General features: G+C 36.3%; 2 protein-coding genes across 8 annotated transcripts; both read right to left on the bottom strand.

Annotated features, from left to right (window-relative positions):
* Positions 1–2,948: 2,948 nt before the first annotated feature.
* Positions 2,949–8,528, bottom strand: LOC147563035 (putative alpha,alpha-trehalose-phosphate synthase [UDP-forming] 9). 7 transcript variants are annotated; one of them, XM_086633882.1, is made up of 5 exons: positions 7,648–8,528; positions 7,477–7,538; positions 4,191–6,335; positions 3,831–4,104; positions 2,949–3,732 (listed from the first exon to the last, which is right to left on the bottom strand). In XM_086633882.1, exons 3-5 carry the CDS (start codon positions 6,179–6,181, stop codon positions 3,403–3,405), a joined length of 2,595 nt encoding a protein of 864 aa, XP_086490008.1. In that variant the 5' UTR covers positions 6,182–6,335; positions 7,477–7,538; positions 7,648–8,528; the 3' UTR covers positions 2,949–3,402. The 7 variants fall into 7 exon arrangements, with proteins under 7 accessions (XP_086490008.1, XP_086490047.1, XP_086490017.1 ...); XM_086633921.1 differs by having other exon boundaries at positions 4,191–6,291; XM_086633891.1 differs by having other exon boundaries at positions 7,477–7,547; positions 7,648–7,996.
* Positions 8,529–15,233: 6,705 nt separating this feature from the next.
* LOC147563034 (potassium transporter 6-like) lies at positions 15,234–20,250 on the bottom strand. The gene is made up of 8 exons (XM_086633848.1): positions 19,695–20,250; positions 19,075–19,561; positions 18,926–18,979; positions 17,991–18,251; positions 17,857–17,909; positions 17,278–17,401; positions 16,934–17,188; positions 15,234–16,369 (listed from the first exon to the last, which is right to left on the bottom strand). Exons 1-8 carry the CDS (start codon positions 19,731–19,733, stop codon positions 15,315–15,317), a joined length of 2,328 nt encoding a protein of 775 aa, XP_086489974.1. The 5' UTR covers positions 19,734–20,250; the 3' UTR covers positions 15,234–15,314.
* Between the last annotated feature and the right edge of the window lie 1,593 nt (positions 20,251–21,843).

The following is a 21,843-nucleotide window of genomic DNA, read 5'->3' as shown; positions in this document are numbered from 1 at the left end:
GGGAGAAAGAGAGAGAAGGAAGGAGAAAGAGAGAGAAGGAGGGAGAGAGAAAGAGGAGAGAGAACATGCAAAAAAGTGTCGCCGGCCATTAGCTTAGTTCCGGCCGGCGACTTATTTCCGGCAATTTCAAAGTTATGTTTGGGGGATAGCTTTTGAGTTTTTCCCCCTCTTCCCCGGAAATTTTTCCGCTTTCCCCAAAACGCTGGCCAAAAACTATATGTAAGTTTATTGAGTTAATTCCTATTTGGCCCCTTACTCTGTGATCAGCTTCCTTTATGGCCCCCTGTTTTTTGTAAATCCAAATATGACCCCTTTTTTGATGTAAATGTCATAACTACCCTTCTTATAAATATGTTTTCAAAATAAAATTAAAAAGATAACTTCAATTTACGAAAAACATGGTAGTTATGACATTTACAAGAAGGGTAGTGAGGTGGAATTCATGTTTTTCTTTTAATTTTATTTTGAAAAAATATTTATAGGAAGGGTATTTATGATAGTTACATAAAAAAAAAGGGTCATATTTGAATTTACGGAAAACAGGGGGCCATAAAAGAAGCTGGTCACAAAGTAGAGGGCCAAATAGGAATTACCTCAAGTTTATTCTACTCCTATATTTCTATAACCATTTCATTTTTTTAATACAAATTAATTATGAAAAAATAATAATTTATTTTAATATTGTCCTCTGTCGATCTCTGATCTTATTCGTTATTCCACGTGAGGAAACATAAAAAATGGTTAGTCTCCATAAATTAAATTGTATATAAAAAATCAATTTTTATTATAAAAAGCGTATTGTTTGTGTATGATCGAAGTATGATGACACTAAATTCCAAACTGCTCTTTCAACTGTGTATGGGAGCTTAGATTATAGTCTCTAGTATGTACGTAGATGAATTTGGAACTCTAATTTCCAAAGATAATACTAATGTTTTCCTCTCACCCCATAAAATAGATTTCAGAGTCTCTAGTATGGAGTACAAAGGAATTGAGCACTCTTTTCTGCTCGCATATTTTAACTCGAGGGCATTTCTGAATTTGTGTTAATGTAGCTGATGGTGTAGTTGGGTTTACCCTCTTAGATCGCGGAGGCATTTCCTCCCACATCTGTCTTTTGGTTCGACCATTGACCGTTGGGGTACTTAGACATTTACCATGGTTCCAACAAAATTTACACGGGGTACTTAGACATTTACCATGATTGGGCTTGTAGAAGATATATTTGATGAGTAGTGGATGTCATCTATTGTGAAAATACCCTTCGAATAAAAGGTGTGTAAATGATAAAATTATTTGGAATCGTATAGAAAAAGGGGTTTTCACAACTAAATCCCTCGATTGAAAACTCTATGCCTTCTACCTCTTACGCTTTGATATAGCCGAAGGGACTCACAGCCGAAGGGACTCACTTGACATCGGTTTTGGGAGAAGATCAAAGTAGTGCCTAGAGTAAAACTATTTCTTAGGCATTTAGTTCATGATGCACAACACTACCTACAAAAATGAAGGCACTCCATTTTAATGAACAGACTTCAAAGATATACTCTTGGTGCAACGAATAAGATGAGGATATTGAACATATTTTCAAAAGGTGTAAACTGGCCATAGAACTTTGGAGGAACCCTGCTACGAACTTGAGAATCGAGGAGAATGACACATTCATTAATACTATATGTGGAAGGTTGTTTGAAGAAGAGGAAGATGGAAATATGCTCTTGGGATTATATGTTTTGTGGTTTTTATGGAAGGCGCGTAATAGATGGGTGTTAGAGGGTAAAAAATCAAGTTGTATGGGAATCATTAATGAGGCCGCAATGATGCTGCATGATTTCTCCCTAGCGTTGGAGCCCCAAAATGCACAACAAAACAATGAGGAGCGAGCTACTACCGGAAGTTAGTCGGCACCACCAAGTGGTGAATTGAAGCTTACTTTTGACCCAACCTTCAAGAAAGGAAAGGCGACCATTGCAGGGGTTTTTAGAGACAGTAAAGGAGACATTATCATGGCTGAAGTGAGGAACATCTTGGCTCTATATGCAACTGTAGTAGAAGCTCATATGGGAAGACTTGTTGTCGGACTTGCAAAAAAAGTGAATCAACTCCCTCGTACCAATGAAATTTGAGGGTGATGCTTTGGTGGTGATCAAAGCGCTATCTACTACGGAAACATATCCGCCATGGAAAATCAGACCAATACGCCCCCACTGATATTTCTTTCAAGTTTTGCATGGGAGGTTTGAATGGGGTTACACACTTACTGGCAAAGGACTCCTTCATGTAGTAATAGATCTTTGGATGCTATACAAATTCCAAGCAGGATCGTAAGCTAATTATTGGCGGACAAATCCAACATAGTCATTAAGAATTTTATGGCTATATGACTCTTCACCCAATTCCACGTGACTTTATGTTAGTCATAGTGGTTATAAGGAATAAGAACAATTGCTAAGTATAGGGATTTGTCATTTATAGTAGGCACATCATGACATGACTCCTTAACCTTCATCTTCTCAAATTGGAGAGCATTGTCCACGTTGGTTACAGTTTTCCATTGGATCTTTATTTCATGGCTAGATCTAGAGTGAACTTAAGAGTTTCTGCTATGAAAATTCTTTTATTGATCGAATTTTAGCAAGCAATAATTAGAAACACTCTGACCCCTCAAATTTTGCATGTAGGAAAACATCCATAGATGTAAACTCTGACCCCTCAAATTCCGTTTCCTATTGTTTTGAATTTTGAATTTACATAAAAAGTTCAAAAAAAAAAACGTATTCAAATGTAGGGAAACCCGAACCACATGCACCCCCACAAATTTTTCCTAGGTCAAATACGAGGGGCGACTTCAGAATTTCAGTCTAAGCCCAAGAACATTGGCCCGTACAATGTCAAACTTCTCAGCCCAGACCCCAAATACTGGCCCAGCCTGATAGTACAAACCTCAATTTTCTTGCAAGCAAAACAAGAGAAAAATTCAAATTTAAAATGAACAGCAATATCTACAGCATAAATTAACACATTACACACAGAAAAAGGAAAACAAGTTCATTATACCTAAACATGAAATGCCTAAGAAAACATAATTTACTGGGGATGCTATTACTTTATGCTATTCAAAAACCCTAAAAAGAAGAACAGAGAACTGTTTCTGTTTTTTTACTATTATATTTGCTGATCAGAAGACCCAAAAGTTAGAAAAAGTTTTTCTTTTCATGTATGACATAAAATGATTTATGTAAGAAAACGATTTTCGACTATACAAACCAATTGTGTCCACGGTCCAGTAAGTAATAATACCCTTTACGACCAAACTGCTGAGGAAGTACTTCAGATTTTCACCCAAATTTACCACTGTTTTGGCATCAACTCACCACTAGATTCAGAAATGGGGAGGACTTCTTATCGATCCCAATTAGTAGGTTCGAACGAGAATTGAATTGAACTAGGTTTAGGTCTTACAGTTGGAGCGGAAGAGAGACCATTAAGCAATTTGACAACATCGACATTGTCATCTAAGTAGTACTTAGCTTTGCTTGGCTTTTGTCCGACTGTGCAAGCAAATATCTCTGGAACGGTCGGTAGAAGTGGATTAGAGGCTGCACTCAATATACTTTGGAACATGTCTTCATCAGATCTGTCATCTCCGATACACATCAGAAAATCCGGTGAATTCCCATTACTGATCATGCTCGATAAAAGACTTTCCACAACCAAACCTTTACTTATTCCCTGCATGAAAATTGTAAGGGCCTTCAGTTATAATTCTACTCTAATGGGGAAGCAAAAAAAAAGTGATCAGAGAATAACCCGAAGAAGAATATTCTTACCTGTGGTTTAACTTCAACAATTTGCTGACCTCTCTTAACTTCGACAGGTTCATTTGCAAGTACATTTTCGAGATGATCTAAAAGTTCCATGGCCTGACAAGAACCAAAATCAGGGTCTGCATCTTGATGGTGCCAGACTAGGGCACTTTCTTTGGTTTCTATGTAGGATCCATCAGTTGTCTCAGTATACAATCTCATCACAGGTTCTACGTTTCTTTTCCAATCAAAATCATCATGCAATGTAGTAGATTCCCAATCTGAATTCCTACTCCATCTGAAAAGAGAAATACGAAATTACATCTCCGAAAGCATTATAACGGTAATCTAATGAAATTTCTGAACACTAGTTGGGGTATTTACCTGATATAGAACCCATGTTCAGCTGCTATTCCCAGCTTATCACAAGAGGAAAACCATTCACCAAGAGAACTCTTTCCTCTTCCACTAACAATAAAGACTGTGTTCTTAGGATCACTGCAGAGACTGTTCAAAACTGAAATAACTTCATTGCTAGGAGTTTTAATTATAGAAGCTTGGGGCACAATAGTTCCATCATAGTCTAAAAATATAGCTCTCCTATTACTTCTCTTATAAGCTGGAGCAATGTGATCGATAGATAATTTCCTAAAATTTGGTGAAAGAGATATAACTTTGAAACCTAAACCAAAGCCAATCCCCCAGCATCTTTTTTGATAGTGATCTCCACAAGCTCTCTCGAGGTCTTGAACGAAGCTGCGAGCCCAGTAAGCCACATCATGAGAGCTGACGTATTTATAATGCTTCTCATGGCGTAATTGTTTCTCAGCGTCGGGAATGGTAATGGCCAAATTTAAAGCATCGGCTACAGCATCAATGTCCCAGGGGTTAACCCTAATTGCCCCACTTAGAGATGGTGAACAACCGATGAACTCAGAGACAACAAGCATGCTTGAGCGAGCGGAACCTTCTGGAATGCCCATAGCTTCGTCTATCTCAGGTGTTCCCTGCCTACACACAATATACTTGTATGGGACCAAGTTCATCCCATCCCTCACAGCGTTTACTATACAACATTCTGCCACCGCATAATAAGCAATCTTTTCATAAAGAGGCACACCATGATCGATCAAGACAACGGGCTCGTAACCCGGAAGCCCATATGTTTCGTTTATCCTTCTGGCAGTCAAATATGTTTCTCTCTTTGCTTCCTGGACATCTTTTCCAGTACTTCTTGCTGGGTTTACAATTTGAACGAGAACTATTTTGCCTTGAAGATCACTATTCTGCTGCAAAAGCTGCTCCACTGCTAGTAGTTTCAAACTGATGCCTTTGAAAATGTCCATGTCATCTACCCCAACAATCAACTTTTTACCTTTGAACTGTTCTTGTATCTGTTTGACTTTGGTGAATGTCGAAGGTAGATTTAGGACTGATTGAAGTCTGCCCATATGAACACCAACAGGCATAATTTTGATATATACAGTACGACCGAAGTATTCAAGACCAATATACCCCCTCTTACATTCATAGTCAAGGCCAAGCATCCTACTGCAGCAAGACAGGAAGTGCCGTGCATAATCAAATGTATGAAAACCAATTAGATCAGAATTAAGCAGTGCTCTAAGAATTTCATCTCTGACGGGCAAAGTACGATAGATTTCTGATGAGGGGAATGGGCTGTGGAGGAAGAACCCAAGCTTGACCCGATTTAATCGTTTCCTTAAGAAAGTTGGGAGAATCATCAAATGATAATCGTGAATCCATATATAGTCATCATCAGTATTTACTACCTCCATGACCTTGTCTGCAAATATTTTATTTGCAGACAGATATGCATGCCAAAGTGACCTTTCGAACCGATCGCCGTGATCTGGACATATAGGCAGTGAATAATGGAAAAGAGGCCATAATTGCTGCTTACAGAACCCATGATAAAACTTCTTCTGAATGTCAGGAGGTAAGAACGTGGGCACACAATTAAAGTCATTTAGTAGCTTCTGTGCAACTTCTTCCTGTTCGCCTAAAGATATATCAGCCTTTAAAGAGCCGACATAATAAACCTCTGTTTCTGATGAAAATCCATCTTTCATTTGTACCAGAATAGAATCCTCATCTAAACTGAAGGACCATCCTCCAGATTTCGTATCTTTATGAGCTTGAAGTGGGAGCATATTGGCCACAATGATTTTTCGTGGGCGTTTCCCAGTCAAAGGAATATCTGAATCTGCATCACTGCTCACATCACTATCCATGTCTGATATAATTCCTGGAACTGTCATCACTCTAGGAAGCGCTTTAGGAGTAGGAGGGAAATCCAATAGATTCTTTTCGGAAACCAAGTCCATAAAGTTCGTGCATGACCTTGACGCCATACTTGCCACAATGGCTTTTCTGTCTCATTAAACAGTTACCCGAAGGAGATGAATTAATGCCCAATACTCTGATATTCAGCAGCAGCAACAGTAGTTATTCTCCGTGACTCCTGCAAATCGTACTATGTGAAAATGATCTCCGGCCACGAAGCACCTGAATTTTGAGCAAACACAGTTCTCATCTGATAAAATGAGTGTCCAGAAAAGACGATTCTCTCTTCAATTCTTATTGCTACTTTTACTTCGCGAACGAGAAAAAACCCATACATAAGCTGTTTCAATGGATATTCTTAAAAAAAGTTTCATCATAGTAAACAGCCTATCTTACTCTACCTAGGTTCAAGTATGTCTCATATACATAAAAAATTATCACATGTGCTATCTCATGCGCTAATTCTATCATAGAGTCTATATTCAAGAGTTTTTTTTTTACATCGGAAACTAAAAATGAAGCAAGCTAAAATATAAGACCACCACAAAACTGATGAACCAGAAAAATAAGCTACTTTGCCATCATTCAAATAGAACAATTGAACCCATGAACTCTTATACAATGGCAACAAACTGTACATGAAGCAACCATGAAAACAAATGCTAACGAAGATACTTGTATAAAACTACAACAAGATTGATTCATCTAAAAATTAGATTATAGACAAAGTAAAGCAAGTTTCAAATGGGTAATAAAAACTTATGAAACTGATCAGATTAGCCATACATAGCATCTTTACCAATCATCACCTTTTTGAGGAAGAATGGCATAAAGTAGTCTTTGATTGCAAGGAACCATCTAATGGGTAGGTAGCCTTATCCAAAATTCTTTACAGAATAATTTATTCAGATGAAAAAAGAAGAACATATAATATTGATATGCATATCCATTCATACTTTAATGCCCCCAGTAGGTACTTTTCCTTTAGCTTCTTCATATGAATCCAAATCCAAGAAATATTTCAGATTTCTACTATGGTATTTACTGATCATTGATTAGTATTTCATATATTAATGTCTATTAATCAAAAAGATAAGGATAAAATATCATTAAATACTATAAAAAGAAACCGACTAGGATTAATCAGTAATTAGGATTTCTTCCTCTTGTCAAGAAAATATTAAAGAAAATTAAGTAAATGAAATAAATTTCATCCTTATCTTTTCTTCCTCAAAACTTTTACTTTCTCAAAAATCACAGCTCAAGATCTAAACCAAACAGAAGAAAATCAAAAACATCGAGATCTCATATTCTCAAAACTAGGTTAAAACTTAAGCACAAAAAGAGAAAGAGAGCTTATTACCAGAAACGAATCAAGAGACTTCCACAATCTAAAGAAGAAGAAGAAGCTTTACGTATGATTTCCTGTCAAAACTAAACTGAAATTAGGAACATAGACATGAAAAAAAAGCCCTAGAATTCACTATTTGAAACCAAAACAAAACAGAGTTTTAGAGAGAGAGAGAGGACTGACCGGAATGCAAGGCGGATAGGGTCAAGAAAATAGGATCGGAAGTGGTGATTTTGAAGTGAAGAAAGAGAGGTTGAGGTATAGGACTCTGTCTGATAAGTAAGAGGCGAAACGGCCGGAGAGAGAAAGGAGGTTCTGTTGAGAAGAAGAAGAAGAAGTGATCAGAGGACGAGGATATAACCCATAATAAATGTGAGAGAAAATGAGAGTTTTTTTTAGTAGTAGTCTCCCTTTCTAGAGAGAGAAAATGAAATGAGAGTTTTTTTTTTAGAGAGAGAAAGAGATCAATATGACTACGCCAGCTTTCATTGAAACCTGTTTGGATAACGTTCCAATTTTTCATTTTCATTTTTTTATGTTTTTTCCTTTTTAACTTTTAAGTCCTTTTCACTTGCCGAAATTGTCACACTCCTCCAACATTTATTACCAAATTGCCCCTTTTTTGAAAAACCAAAATGATAATTTGTTAGTGACATGTTTGCTCGTTCAGTGCTGCTCCTATAATGGCCCCCTGTTTATTGCTTTTGGCGCCCATTCAGAGGTAAAATCCAAGGAGCCACTTGTAGGTAGGGGTGAGAATTTAGGAGGGCTCAAAAGATCACGCGTTTCCTTTCGAGTAGCCAATATCCAAGACTACTGGTCTTTAGCAGGCGGATTAGGTTCGAACAAAACCTAAAAAAAGTTAACAAGCCCCGCCACGGACATCAACCCATGACGACGGACAGATTGAGCATCTGACAGGCACTATCCATAACGGACTTTGGCCTCAACATTATTATTTGCCTTAACCAAACGAATGGATAACATGAAAGTTCAAAGAAAAAGAGAAAATTATAGTTCAGGTATATAAACCTAGTTTGGGAACAAATTTATTGATTACAATCAAAGGTTCGACCTGATCAATTGATACCTAATAGTGGAGTTGAAATTAGGTATGAATCAACAAATAATTAATATGGGATTTCATCACATTTTAAAATTGCAAATGGATATGACCAGAGTTTAATTAAGAAGTGAAGAGTTGTTTAACAAGATTAGAAAGAACCAACCAAAGTTAGATAGGAAGAATCACTTCATATACATGTAACTACAAACGCCTAATTTTTTTTTTTATCACAAAAATGAGAGAGACTCGGATTCTCGAAAACTCAACCAAATTATCCTCAAAGCATGTTTCTTTTGGATTTTGTAAGGTACTCTTTTTTTTTTTTTTTTTTTTTCGACGAAGACTTTAGGTCAACTGGAATAAATAATTGTACTATATTGACCACTTCTTAATATCGTAGTATATTATACTTGTACCAAAACTTTCAATGGTATCCTTAATTTGTGGACAACCCTTTGATTTTTTTAATCGTGTTATCTAATTTACTAGGACTCACATCAACGACATTGGTTCGATTAAAGAGGCAGGAGGGCAGAGAAGTGTCGAAGACTTTGTAATATACAATTGGTAAAGTCACCGAATGGATATCCTGGTAATCATAATTTATAAATGTTATCTTTATTAACACATAAACTAATTTGATCCATATCCCTTTTATGTTTACTATTTGTTTCATGTACAAATTATACGGGCAATATGATATCTTCTTTATGATTTAAAAAATCAATATGATGTAGTTATTCTATTCATGGGAGGTCAGATTAGAACTAGGCATTATATTCTAAAACGTATATTCAATTACATCGACTAGTTAGGTCGTATATTTACTAATATTGTATAAAATATTTGATTTTCTTAAGAAAAACGAGATTTACAAATGACTAATATTATATGGGAAGTCTCTAAGTTACTGTTCGGTTTATATTTAGATTTCAACTGGTAATCAGTATTTCTTAATTGGAGTAAAAGTGAAAAGGAAAAAATGCGAAGGATCTCACAGAAAGATGCTAGGATGGACTGTTTAGGGTATAGGGATAAAAAGATGAAGAAAATAAAACTTGAGTAGTTATTAAGAAATAAAGAAAAAATCATAGTAATTATTAAATTAGGGGCGTGGATTAAAAAAGCACGCAGCTGCTCGACGACGTATCTTCCCAAGATTTATTGGATTAGATAATGTTAGGTTGGATGTACTTTTCTTCTTTCTCCTTTTCCCATTGTCCTTATCCATAGCTTCTTTCATTTCACACCAATTGACTTGTTTTCATTACCCTGTCTAGAACTAGGGTTTCCAAGGGATTACATGGTTAAGGCACAAGTGGTTTGTTTATGTGCCATTGTCCCCCGAGGTACAAATACATTATCCATCTAATGTGGTGCATTATACCTCAACAAAAAACTAAAAAAAAAAAATGTAATGTGGTGCATGTGATTCAGGCCCAGAGCAGCTAAAGACTAAAGTAGTATTTTTGGTCCTAGGTGAAGTAATTTTTAAATACTAGTCTTTTTAGATATTGTATGTAATTTTCGAAATAATAATTATATAATAGCGTCCAAGGTAAATAATAATTATGTAATAAACATGTCTAAAACATGATCTAAGTCACGTCTTAGAAGTTAAAAGTCTAGATTATGTGCAAGAAAGCAGAGGTTCAAATCCTTATCCAATTATTATAGAAATTTTTATTATTTCTTCTAACACGAATTATATATGGTACTAATTTTTAACTTCGAGGTATCTTGAATAATTGGATCGGCCCCGTATATAATCCAATTCCAAAATGAGATGTTTTAAGGGCGCCATACACAAGCGTTAAAGACGCTTCTTTCACTCACAAGTTCTCCTTCAATTATGCTCTGACGGGGGACCTTCACAACAATAGGGGTTCCTTTAAAAGAACCCTTCCAGAATTGTACTATCAAATATAGTGTCGAATGGATCAATTGTTGTAATAAGATAATTGATAAATTCTAATGTTAATATATCTCGTGTCAACTTCAAACTACCGCATCTCAAAATGTAACTAATGACTATAAATTTGTATGCAGGATTATCGCAGGCACCCCTTCACTTGAAGTTACGGGGCTAATTTATCGAGTTCCTTAAAGAAAGTTGTCTCGCGTCTCTGGGTATTCCTTGCCTATCCACCCATGTCGGTTTCAGGTATAAGTACCCTTTTGTTAGAGGTCATTCGAGCTCTGCGTGGGAGTATGACATGGGTTACTTCAGCATCGTAGCGCCTGGTACTCGGATATAGGCTCGAAGAATTTTCTCTTCCCTTTTTACACTGAAAAGCAAGGCCACCTTGCGTCCTTGAACCGATAATCATCCTTAAGCTAACCTAACATCATCCTTCCACCAGAACCAACAAGGAGTACTACATGAATCTTCACATGTTGTCCATCGACTACGTCAATCGTCCTTATATTAAACTTTGACTCACCCCGTAGTTGAACTTTGCAGAGAAACCTTTAGTTTTCGGAGCATCGGACTCTCCACAATGTTTGCATTACTCAAGCTAAGATTCTCGTTTCCGCTTTATCTTCGCGCCGGTATTTTGCGGCAGTCGTTTTTACATTTTTATAGTTTAATGGTCTAAATCATGGCATTGATTTTTGTTAGGTAAGAATCCCACCTATCCATGTCCAACCCTTTGTGTTTGTTGTTTGTGAATTACCTTTGTCTCGTCATGATTAATTTTCTCTCATGTTGGTAATTTCATACCTATAGGAACCTTTTTGTAATTTTAAAAGAGTAGTTGAGTTCTACCAGTAAAAGACTTATTCTATTACTGTAAGTAAGAACACTAGGCACCTAACTAGTACACATGTAACATCCTCTCAATTTATTCTTTGTAGTACTATTTTGCCTATGATTGTCAAAATTGGGTCCAATCAAAGGTTAGTAATTAGTTAAACAATCTTCTTCAGTCATTCTTTTTATACAGTACTTCAATTCTTTTGATTCTAAACCTCTCACTTTTAATACTCGTTTTTTCTATCGTGAAGATTACAAACAAGACGAATGAGGGAGTAGAAGATATTTTTGGAGAAAAGTAGAAATGGCATCCCTCGTAATAAATACCAAAATAATGGAGAAAGATCAAAGAAGAAGGAGATAAATGAGAATTTGAATATATGGGGTTCGTTGCGTTCAAACCTAAACCAATATCTCTCTCTCTCTCTATAGTCGTCTATATAGTCTCCTGGCTGGGGGATAGATAGATAGATGAGATACCAATGAAAATAGGAATCACATGGAAGTGGGACCCAAGAGACACAGCTGCCACGTCTAACAAGTAAGCACACGTCATTCTGTAAAGAGATATACACAGGCTTTCATAAGATTAGAAAGAAGGGGGTCAAGTACGACACGTGGTAACCACGTGACAGGTCAGATTTTACCAGCAGGTCATCCATCCAATGAATATCATCCTCCTCCTTCCCGTTTAGAGAGAGATAGAGTGAGTAATAAGTTGTGGTGGGACCCACCCTAAATGGAAGAGGAGAGAGAGAAAGTGTGGATTGGGTCCCACTTTATCTAGTCGCCGCGTTTCCCGCCAATTCATGCTGGGTTTAATGTGAGGCGTGAATTTTGTTTAGTCCATCAAGTCGGTTGGAATTTCTTTTCTTTTCTTTTCTTCTCTCTCTCTTTTATCTATCTTCTTCTCGTCCATATCCAAATCCAAAACCTAGTGAGGGTTTTGGGTTGGGCGGAAGAGGATTGATGTGGGTCCTACATATATCATAGAATGTTCCCTAACTTATCTTTTTCACGTTTGTGTAGTATTTTTTCGTGGGTGAAATATGGAAATAATGGGAAGTAAAAAATTTTAAAAGGAAGAAAAAAGTTTTCAACAAATATTATTATTATAAAATTGTAAAGAAGAACCAGTCATTTTCTTCTTCCTCATCTCTTACTATTCATTCGAGTTATTACCGCGAACTCTGGTCACCATTTCTAACTCCAGTCACCATTATTGTTTTTTTTTTCTTCTTCTCTCTATTCCTCCCTCTCCTCTATCTCTTTGTTTAATCCGGCGAAGGGGATGACCCCCTTCATCGAAAAATCGAACCAGAACCGATTAGTGGTTCTCCCAAAGCAGTCGAGGGAAAATCTCAAAATCAGTGTCGTTTTTCGGCAATTTTTCGTCGCAAAATGACTATGTAGTAAGAGAAAGAGAGCGGAAAAAAAGAGAGATTTGGTCCTTACAATAACTCCCACTTGTAGACCGTAGTCGAACTCTCAAAAAAAAATATAACTCCCACCTGTATGCTTTCCTTAATTTATGAATAACTCCCTCCATTCGAAAGATTTGGTCTTTATAATAATTTTCTTTTTCTATTTTCGTCTAATCATGGCTTAGTTCGATCAATTGGTGTCATTTTCGTCGAGCTCCTGACTTCAGAGCTTAACACTTAGAGCATCTCCAATGCAAAACTCAAAAAAATCTCTATTCGTCCTATTTGTCGAGTTCCAATTGAGATTCTCACTCATAGGTGTCGAAAATAGAGATCCTCAATTCTTGTATGTCTCCAATGCAATACTCTAAACTCTTTTATTTTACTTACGTGTTATGGTTATTTTCGTAATAAAGTAATTAGTTATTTTGGAAATATACGAAGACTTGATTTCTATTGGTTGAAATTTAAATATTGATGAGTTGGACAATTAGAGATATCTCAAGAGGACACTCTGAAAATAGAGTGTCCTCTTAAGATATCTCTATTCCACTCTCGACACATCATCTTTGAGATCTTAGTTGAGTTTTGCATTGGAGATGATTTTTTAAGAAAAACTCAGAAAATCCTATGTGGCACTCCGAGTTTCTAAGATTGAGTTTTGCATTGGAGATGCTCTTAGTAATATTAGTAGTCGAAATATCAATATTTAGGAATGTCCAAGTAGATAATCTCAAAACAATCAAGAAAATATTTAGGAAATCTTTCTTATGGGTTTTGACGGGGACCATATTAGATATGTGGTGGGTCATATTAAAATTATAGTCATGCACCCATTTGAGGATAGATATTGATTTTGGCAAATTTGAAAGTTGAAACATTTGGACCAGATCTGGAAACCGTGTGGAATTTAACATAAAACCAAATTTTAACTAAAATTCAAAAGCTATAGTGGAATTATACTTAACCCATCTTGAATCATTCAAACATTCTTATCCCCATGGTACAAAGATTAAGATTTTATCCTAGGTAAATAAAATCAATCCGCTCTAACCTGGAAGTAGATGTCACAAGTAACGAACAGATAATTGAGAATTTATTTGTATATAGCACGTTGTTGTTACATAAATAGAGGGAGAACGATCACACAAACATCCCCTATTTTCCTCTTGTACGTCCCACACATACCCACAAATCTTTTGCATTCGTCTTCATGGATAACCTAAAAAACATACAAACAAACAAAACAACATACAATATTTAATGTTGGACATCCATATCCTTGTCTTTAAATTAAAATCTATCTTCCCATACATTAAAAATAAAAAGTAAGGGATATGCACTTGCTAAATAAACAAATGATGAAAGGATATGCTTACAAAGATGATAGAACTTTTGTATTACAAAGTTTGTATCATGCTCCTATATAATATATATAGTCTGATAACCCATATCCATACAAGATTTGATAAAGGCAGTTTAGATAATTAATTAGCAAAATTAGAGAAGAATTACTTAAGGATTAGGTTTGGTTGGAATATCAGATATATAAGATTGTCATTTTTGTCGTTGTTAATTATCTTTTATCTCATTTTAGGACTTGCTTGACTCGTTTGAATCTGTATCTCTATCACTCAAACTGACCTAAATTAAGTCCAAATCAGACATTTAGAATGACTTAGATATCACGAGTAGAACTTAACAAAGACAAAAATGAGGGCTGATACTTGATGTAATTCACGAAAACCCGTTTCAGTCACTAACAAGTGACACCCAAAGTCGTGGAACGGGTAATGCTCACTTGGCTCACTAGATTTTGCTGGTCAGGCTCGTGTTACATGGCAGACAACCCAAGGTCTAGCTCGCAAGGCTGCCCGACTATACCCGAGAGAGACTAGAGAGTTTATTTGCCGACTTTAATATGGCGATTGAATGAATCTGAGTCGTGGTACAAGAAAAAAAAACATTCTCAAATCTGACTCAAGTTTAAACCATAACTCTAGTCAAATTCTTATAAAGTGGGGAAAAAACAAACTACTTGGCATGGTGTTTTGATTATAATCTTTTTACTTCAATTCCATCTGATCTCCATTTTCTATCCTGCATAATACAACTTCATAACCCTAATCTGGTAACTGATATCTAATGACAGAATGGTGCCATTCAACTTCTTTATCTAAAAGGTGCTTATCTCGCTGGGCCGGCCTAGGCCTGACCCGGTTAGAAGATGAGCCAAGCCAGCCTGGGTTACCCTCTTGTCTTGGGCTGGACTTTGTTCTGATCCCAGCGAGTTTTCAGTCTGGTCCAGACCGACAGAAAGCCCGGGTTGGGCAAAAACCCATTAGGCTGTTGGGACGTCCCGTTAATTTCAACCCACAGGTGGGGCCGGGTTTAACGGTTCCTGTCCGTGGCATAACTATTTGAACCCGGGTAAAGCAGGCCCACCCCAAATCCCGGCCCAACCTGCTTTTTCCGTAGCCAAGACCCGGCCCAGCCCACCACTATCTTAAAGCAAGAAAACTGTACAAAAAGAGAACTTTGATATTTGACAAAAACACAACTACACATAGGATCCAGGAAGGATATCTCATAACTCAAGAAACTAGACATGGTAGATCATCCCAACTTCAAGAGTAGAAGCATGAGGCACACTCAATGCATAACTAGGTCCTCTGCAATTCCTTCTCAAGAAATCATATCCAAAATTAATAACCAATCTCTTGATTAAGCTCGATCCTCTTTTCGCTTTAACGTAAGAATGTCCGAGAATGAATGCCATTCCTGCTTCTCTCGCTTGGCTTAGATCTTGAAGTTCTTCCTGTGAGTCTCTGTCGATTTTTGGGCTATCAGGCAGCAAAAATCTCACTCTCTTTCTTGGGCCCAATGGAGATTGTATTTCTCTTAGTTCTGATGTCCCTGGAATTTGAGTTAGATCTTCATCATCTTCACACATTTGGATCCCATCGTTGAAGCTTGAGGACGTCCCGATGACTGTCATTCTTTCATTATCCTGTTCTAACTCTTCGAGTACTCCACTGGGTTCTGATTTCCCTGACCTAATGAACTCTGCTATACTACAAACAAGATCTTTCTCGAATTCCATATCGTCTTGGTGGGCATCATGGTAACCGTATCTTACTATGCATCTATAAAGACGATATTCTTTTGGCCCAATTCTACCAACAAGGAACCTCTCCTCTGGCTTAACATATGGGACAGGAACAGATTTTACGCAGAGAAAGACTAAGACTTGGTGGAAGGCAGGGAGGTTGGTGACGAAGTGAGAGAAAATTGCAGGAATACCCGAAACAAGCTCAGTGTGTATGAGACCAATTCCTCGAACACGAACAATACCTAAGCTGGGTCCGAGGCCAAGAAGCCAATTTATGGAGACTTTGTTTTGTACATCAAACTCGTATTTCTTGATTGTACCATAGTGCCACACGTACATTATGATCATGAATGTGAAAGCAAGGACTATTGGAACCCATGCTCCTTCGAAGAACTTGATAAGGGAAGCTGAGAAATAGAGTGCTTCAATGGAGCCAAAGAACAACATAAAGCATATAGCTACTACAACGCTCTGGTGCCAACATAAGACCATAACGAGAGACATCAAGCACGTCGTTACCAGCATAACTGTTATGACCGCCAATCCTGTTACAGAAGAAAGATTAAGATTTAAGTCCAGAATCGATCGATTTTCCAAACTCATAAGTCTAAGGTTCGTAACTAAACAAATTATCCCTTTGTTACTTCCTTTTGTTTCATGTGATGTTCGCAAAAAGGGACAAATTACTCTATCTATAAGAATATATGCGGAAAATGCTCCTTCTGAAGATGCAATGGATCGAGTTAGCAGTCTGATAATGTCGACCAAGTGTTAGTCGGTCTGGGCAGTGTCTCGATCCAGACCCAACTCCTAATGTTTCTCCTTGTGATCATTTGGCATGGTCAGGTTTCGCCCTTGGACATTGGAGTACAAACAATTACGCAAGACGTCCAATTTTTGGGCAGAACAAGATTCCTTACTGAATGTTCCTCGATATAGAATCCCACCCATCCAAATTTTCGGAGTGGGTTTGGTCTCCGGGCCGGAGGATAGATCACACTCAGTTATTCCAACAAAAACAAAAAGAACTGCATCACTATATTATATAACAATAGCAGCAAAATCATAATGACATGATGCTTTATCCTTTTAGTTTGCCACTGACATACCTGCTGCATTACCCATACGTTTTGTGTCTCTGAAACCGACGGTAACAGCCAAACATAACAGCATCAACGTCCAGTTGATCTCTGGGATGTAAATCTGACCATGTCTCTTTGACGATGTATGGATTATTTTGACTCTAGGGAAGCAACCCAAAGCAGAACATTGCTTGATGATTGAAAAAGTTCCTGTGATTATCGCTTGGCTTCCGACAACTGCTTGAAGTACAGCTATTGCAAGAACTGGCCATCTTAATTTTTCTGACAAGTTGATCAGTTAGTTTCAGTTAGCTAGACGCAACTTGCACATCGCTATATGGAGAGAGAGCGAGAGAGAGAGAACTAACTACCTGGAACGGATACGTAAAATCCAATTCTGTAGTCGCTCTCAATTATATGATGCTTAGAAAGATAAGCAGCTTGTCCCATATACGCGAGAATCAAGGACGGATATACTACAGAGGTGAAAGCAATCTGCCGAATAGTGTTGAGTTAGAACTTATATTCCAAGACAAACATATTCAGAATAAAACTCAACCTAAAGCTTGAGAGCTATTTTTACATCAATAACTGACACAACCCCGTATCAAAAACAGCATGGCGTCTAGTAGCTGACTAGAAACCGAGGAACCAACCTCAATGACAACCTCTGACACTGCCCATATATAATAGGACAAACGTATTTACTCCGCATACATCACAATTTATACATGGTCTACAAAAGCATATTCAGTTAGGATCATCTTATGTCATACTCATATATCATATCACATTCTTTTTGTGTCCACAATTTTCGTCGACAAAAATGGGTAAGCATTATTGGAGTACAGCCGCTAATACAAATCTCCAAGCAATTAAAACGCTGATTAAGGAAGTAGAAAGATAATATGAATTGAAGATGTCTATAGGTTACAATGATTTACTCATACCTGGATTGATAACTGTGAAAAATGTCCAAGATCGGCAAACATAGCTTCTGCACCTGCAAATATGGAACTGGAAAGTTCAAAATAACTTAAACTTATTGGTAAACAACAGTTTGTTCAGTAAAAACAATACATACCTGTTATACACAGCAATATCCCACCTAATGACATCCAACCTCGGGTCCGAGTTTTGTTCAAGAATTTGTACATGTAATATGGAGATAATGCTTGATAGACATGTGGATTCCAGTGAATAATATTATACAAACCAATCGAACTAATGCAGAAAAGCCAAGTTAGGACAATGGGTGCGAACAAGAATCCTACTCGATGGGTGCCGTAGTGTTGCAAGGCGAATAAACATATCAGTATGACACACGCAATTGGAACCTCCACATCTGTAGAATAAATCATGAGATCCCCAGAGTTCATCCTTAATATATTTAAAAATCGAATTACTTGAAAATGTTATGACAAAGAATTAGCATACTAGAAAAGTAATAATGAAAGTAAACAATCACAGAAGGGTGGGATCTACTCCCCGGCGAAGAAAGATTTTAACTATGTACAAGGAACCGGCAGTAATTTCTCAAGGATTTCAGTATTTATAGCTCACTAAAACCCTAACATTCCGCATCCACGTTTCCCTCCCAAAATCGAGAAAACATGATACACCTAACACCCCTTACATAATTACATTGATAACTGCCCTTTATAAGACTAGCGCAAACATAAGTAAACATTTCTTGGATTAGATATCACACCCATGTTTGAGGCACTTTAAACAAAATTCTTATGCTTTCTTTATCAGGAACAAATTAAACGTTTTTAGGTATTTGATAGATACGTAATCTTACTTACAAATTGTTAGGTAAATTTACTTCAACCTTTCCCTAATAGCTAAGATTTTCAAATTCCAAATTTTAAGGTCACCTATTTAGATGCACAAATCTCCTATATGAAGCATAGTTGGTAAGTGTCCCAATACTACTAATTGACTGATTACCCCACTAACACTTAACTAATTAACAAAAAGTCGAAAAGGTATATTACAAGTAGTCAAGTATCTTACATTTATGATGCTCTTTCGACATCGAGAGCTCAAGACCAGAAACGGCAGAAAAAACTGCATGAATCAACACATAAAACCCAATAAATCGAACCCTGTATAAGAAATTTAGGTGAAGAACTTAATAAGAAAAACAGAAGACCGAAAAGTACCCGAAATTGCTGGAGTGAGGACCCCATCACCAATAACCATACAAGTTCCAACTAAAGCCAAAAGAAGTAACATTTTTTGCAAAACTTTATGTTTCTCTAAAATTGATTTCAATCTAGACCCAATTTTCTTCTCTGGAGGGCCACTGCTATCTTTCTTATAAGCTGATAATTCTTCATCAACTAGTTGACAATTAGGCAAAAAACTCACTTTGGTGTGCCGGCAGAGTAATGAGTAAAGTGCAAATGTTCCACCTTCACCATTATCATCTGCTCTTAGAACTATAAATACATATTTCAATAATGGTATTAAAGTAAGGGTCCAGAATACAAAAGATAAAACCCCATAAATTTCTTCATTTGTTTCTGAATGTTCAATATCTTCTGCAAAAGTACTTTTATAAACATAAAGTGGTGAAGTACTTAAATCACCATAAACAACACCTAAACTCTGAAAAGCTAAAGTCAAAACAGTCCTCCATGATTCCTTCTGCAAAAAAAAATAAGTGAAGAACAAGAAATTTAAAAGACTACCCATTCATTAATCAATTAAGTGAGATCCAAATATGAAATTACTAAAAATCAATCTAAAAACACCCAAAAAGGGATTTTATTCAAGTTACCTTATTAGTTTTTCTGTAAACTCCACCTTCTAGATCCATATTTGTGCAACTCAAAGAAAACCCATTTTTACTACAAATTTGAGAAAGCTAAAGAAAACCCAGATAGAGAAAAAGAAATGCCTTTATGGGTATTAATTGGTAAGAATTGAGTATTGAGTTAAAGAAGAAAAAAAGGGGAAAAAAAAAGAACTTTTCAATAGCCAACAACAAGAATAGAGAATGAAACACGAAAAGCCACAAAAGAATAAAAACAAATTCTTTTTTAATAAAACTTGTGATTTTGAGTAATGGGTAGGTGAAATAAGCAAAGAAGATTAGAAAACTTGGGGGTATGGGTATTGTGGGTATTGTGAGTTACTACTGAGTTAGAGAGAGAGATGAAGAAGAAGAAGAAGAGAGAGAAAGAGGTTATTGATTTGGTTTCTGTTTGATTGTGAGTAGTTTTAGGGTTAGAGGGGACCTTGATTCCACTATGAAGATCTTTTTTCTGCAAAAAAAAGAAGAAAAAGTGGGGGGGGAGAGGAGAGATGGCGGAACTGATTCTTCTCACTCACACACACACAGAACGTGCTTGCCAAATGGAAGGAAGATTAAGTGAGTGAGTGGGTAACTGAATTACTGTTACCTGAACGTCACACTTTCTAATCGTTCAAATCTTTCAGTTAAATCGGACGAGTCAACTCCGAATTTAACCATTTTACTTAACTATCCTTCAATACATTTGTATGAAAATGGTAAGATTCAGACTCCCATTTACATGATAAATGGAATATACTTTCATGTTACCACTCAACTAAAATTTCGGACTTCATTTTCAGATAAAAATTTCTTTATTAAACATTTAGATTGGTTTCGTAAGAAACCCCCAATTGTTATATATCTTGTTTAAAATTCGAAGTTCTTGTTAGAATACTGTCGACATGTCTTTCTTTTTATACTCCACTTATTATTAGGATCTGTAGGATACTTGTAATGTTTTTTGTTTGTAAATTAGTATCTATGAATAAATGTAATGAGTAAAATATAGAACTTTAAACTTTTCTTTTGTTGAAGTGAGAAATTTAACTTATTAAGATTGAAATTTATTTATGATTTATGATAGGAAGAAAGACCCTTATATGTAAAATTAGAAATCTTTCCCATAAAAATTTCATAAAAAAAATCCCTAAAATCTCTCCCATAAATAATTGCACCCCACTTCTCTCTTGACACAAGATCTCTTCTTGTCAATTATATTTCTTCCTTAAATTTCTCCATAGAATCTTTCTTCATTTCCCTTACCCAAACTTTATTCAATTTTCCTATAATCTATCTTCTTTCAATTCTACATTCCATTGACATATTGTGATTTCAATGTCATTATCCACTAGTCATTTAATACTATAAAATATCCTTAAAATTTAAGAGTAAATATTCTTAAATGACCCTTCGATCTATTGGGACATGAAGGGGAAGAGTTAGATTTGCCCTTAATTTTGTCACATCACACCAATATTGTGTCCTTTCCATATAAATAAATTAGCATTTTTATGAAAAAATAAAAGAAAAAGTAAGGATAAAGGAATTACTTATTTTGGTGAGGTGATGCTCAACCATAAAAGAGACTATTTGATCAAGTATCATACAAATTATTGTCACAATCAAACATAATTTTAATAGAAATTCGAATTTTCTCAACCTCTACGAATTAGGTATGTCATGTTTAGGTGTTATCAAGCTACGATTTCCATTAAAAAGGTTAAACTCTAACCCATTTGTTAAATGATTAAATTTTCGATGAGTTCAACAAGGTATAGTTTCAATAACCCAAAATGGCTTAGAGCATCCTACCCAAGACCTTTGAGTTTTGAGCAATTCATTCCCCACCATTCCTTCCTCACTTGGGATGTCAAAAAGATTTCCTTGTCTCCTTTAGTCCATTTGAAGTTCAAATCCACCATTTTGTGTTCCAAGTAAAGCACTAATATCATAGTACTTGTACTTGGTGAATTTTGGGTTTGATAATTTGTCAGGATAATTCACCCCCATCATATTTGAAACGATTAAACATCGAACGAGGAAATTATTCTTTAAGTTAATGCCTTCTATCAGTAAATTCTAACTATGTTTGAGAAGAGAACTTGTCCGAAACACGTTTAAAATATCTCAA

Source organism: Eschscholzia californica, unplaced genomic scaffold, assembly GCF_041429995.1.
Source record: "Eschscholzia californica isolate CP2 unplaced genomic scaffold, dmEscCali1.0.p SCAF_1, whole genome shotgun sequence".
NCBI classification, from domain to species: domain Eukaryota; kingdom Viridiplantae; phylum Streptophyta; class Magnoliopsida; order Ranunculales; family Papaveraceae; genus Eschscholzia; species Eschscholzia californica.
Note: the sequence above shows the minus strand (reverse complement) of the source record. Positions and strands in the feature narration are given on the sequence as shown.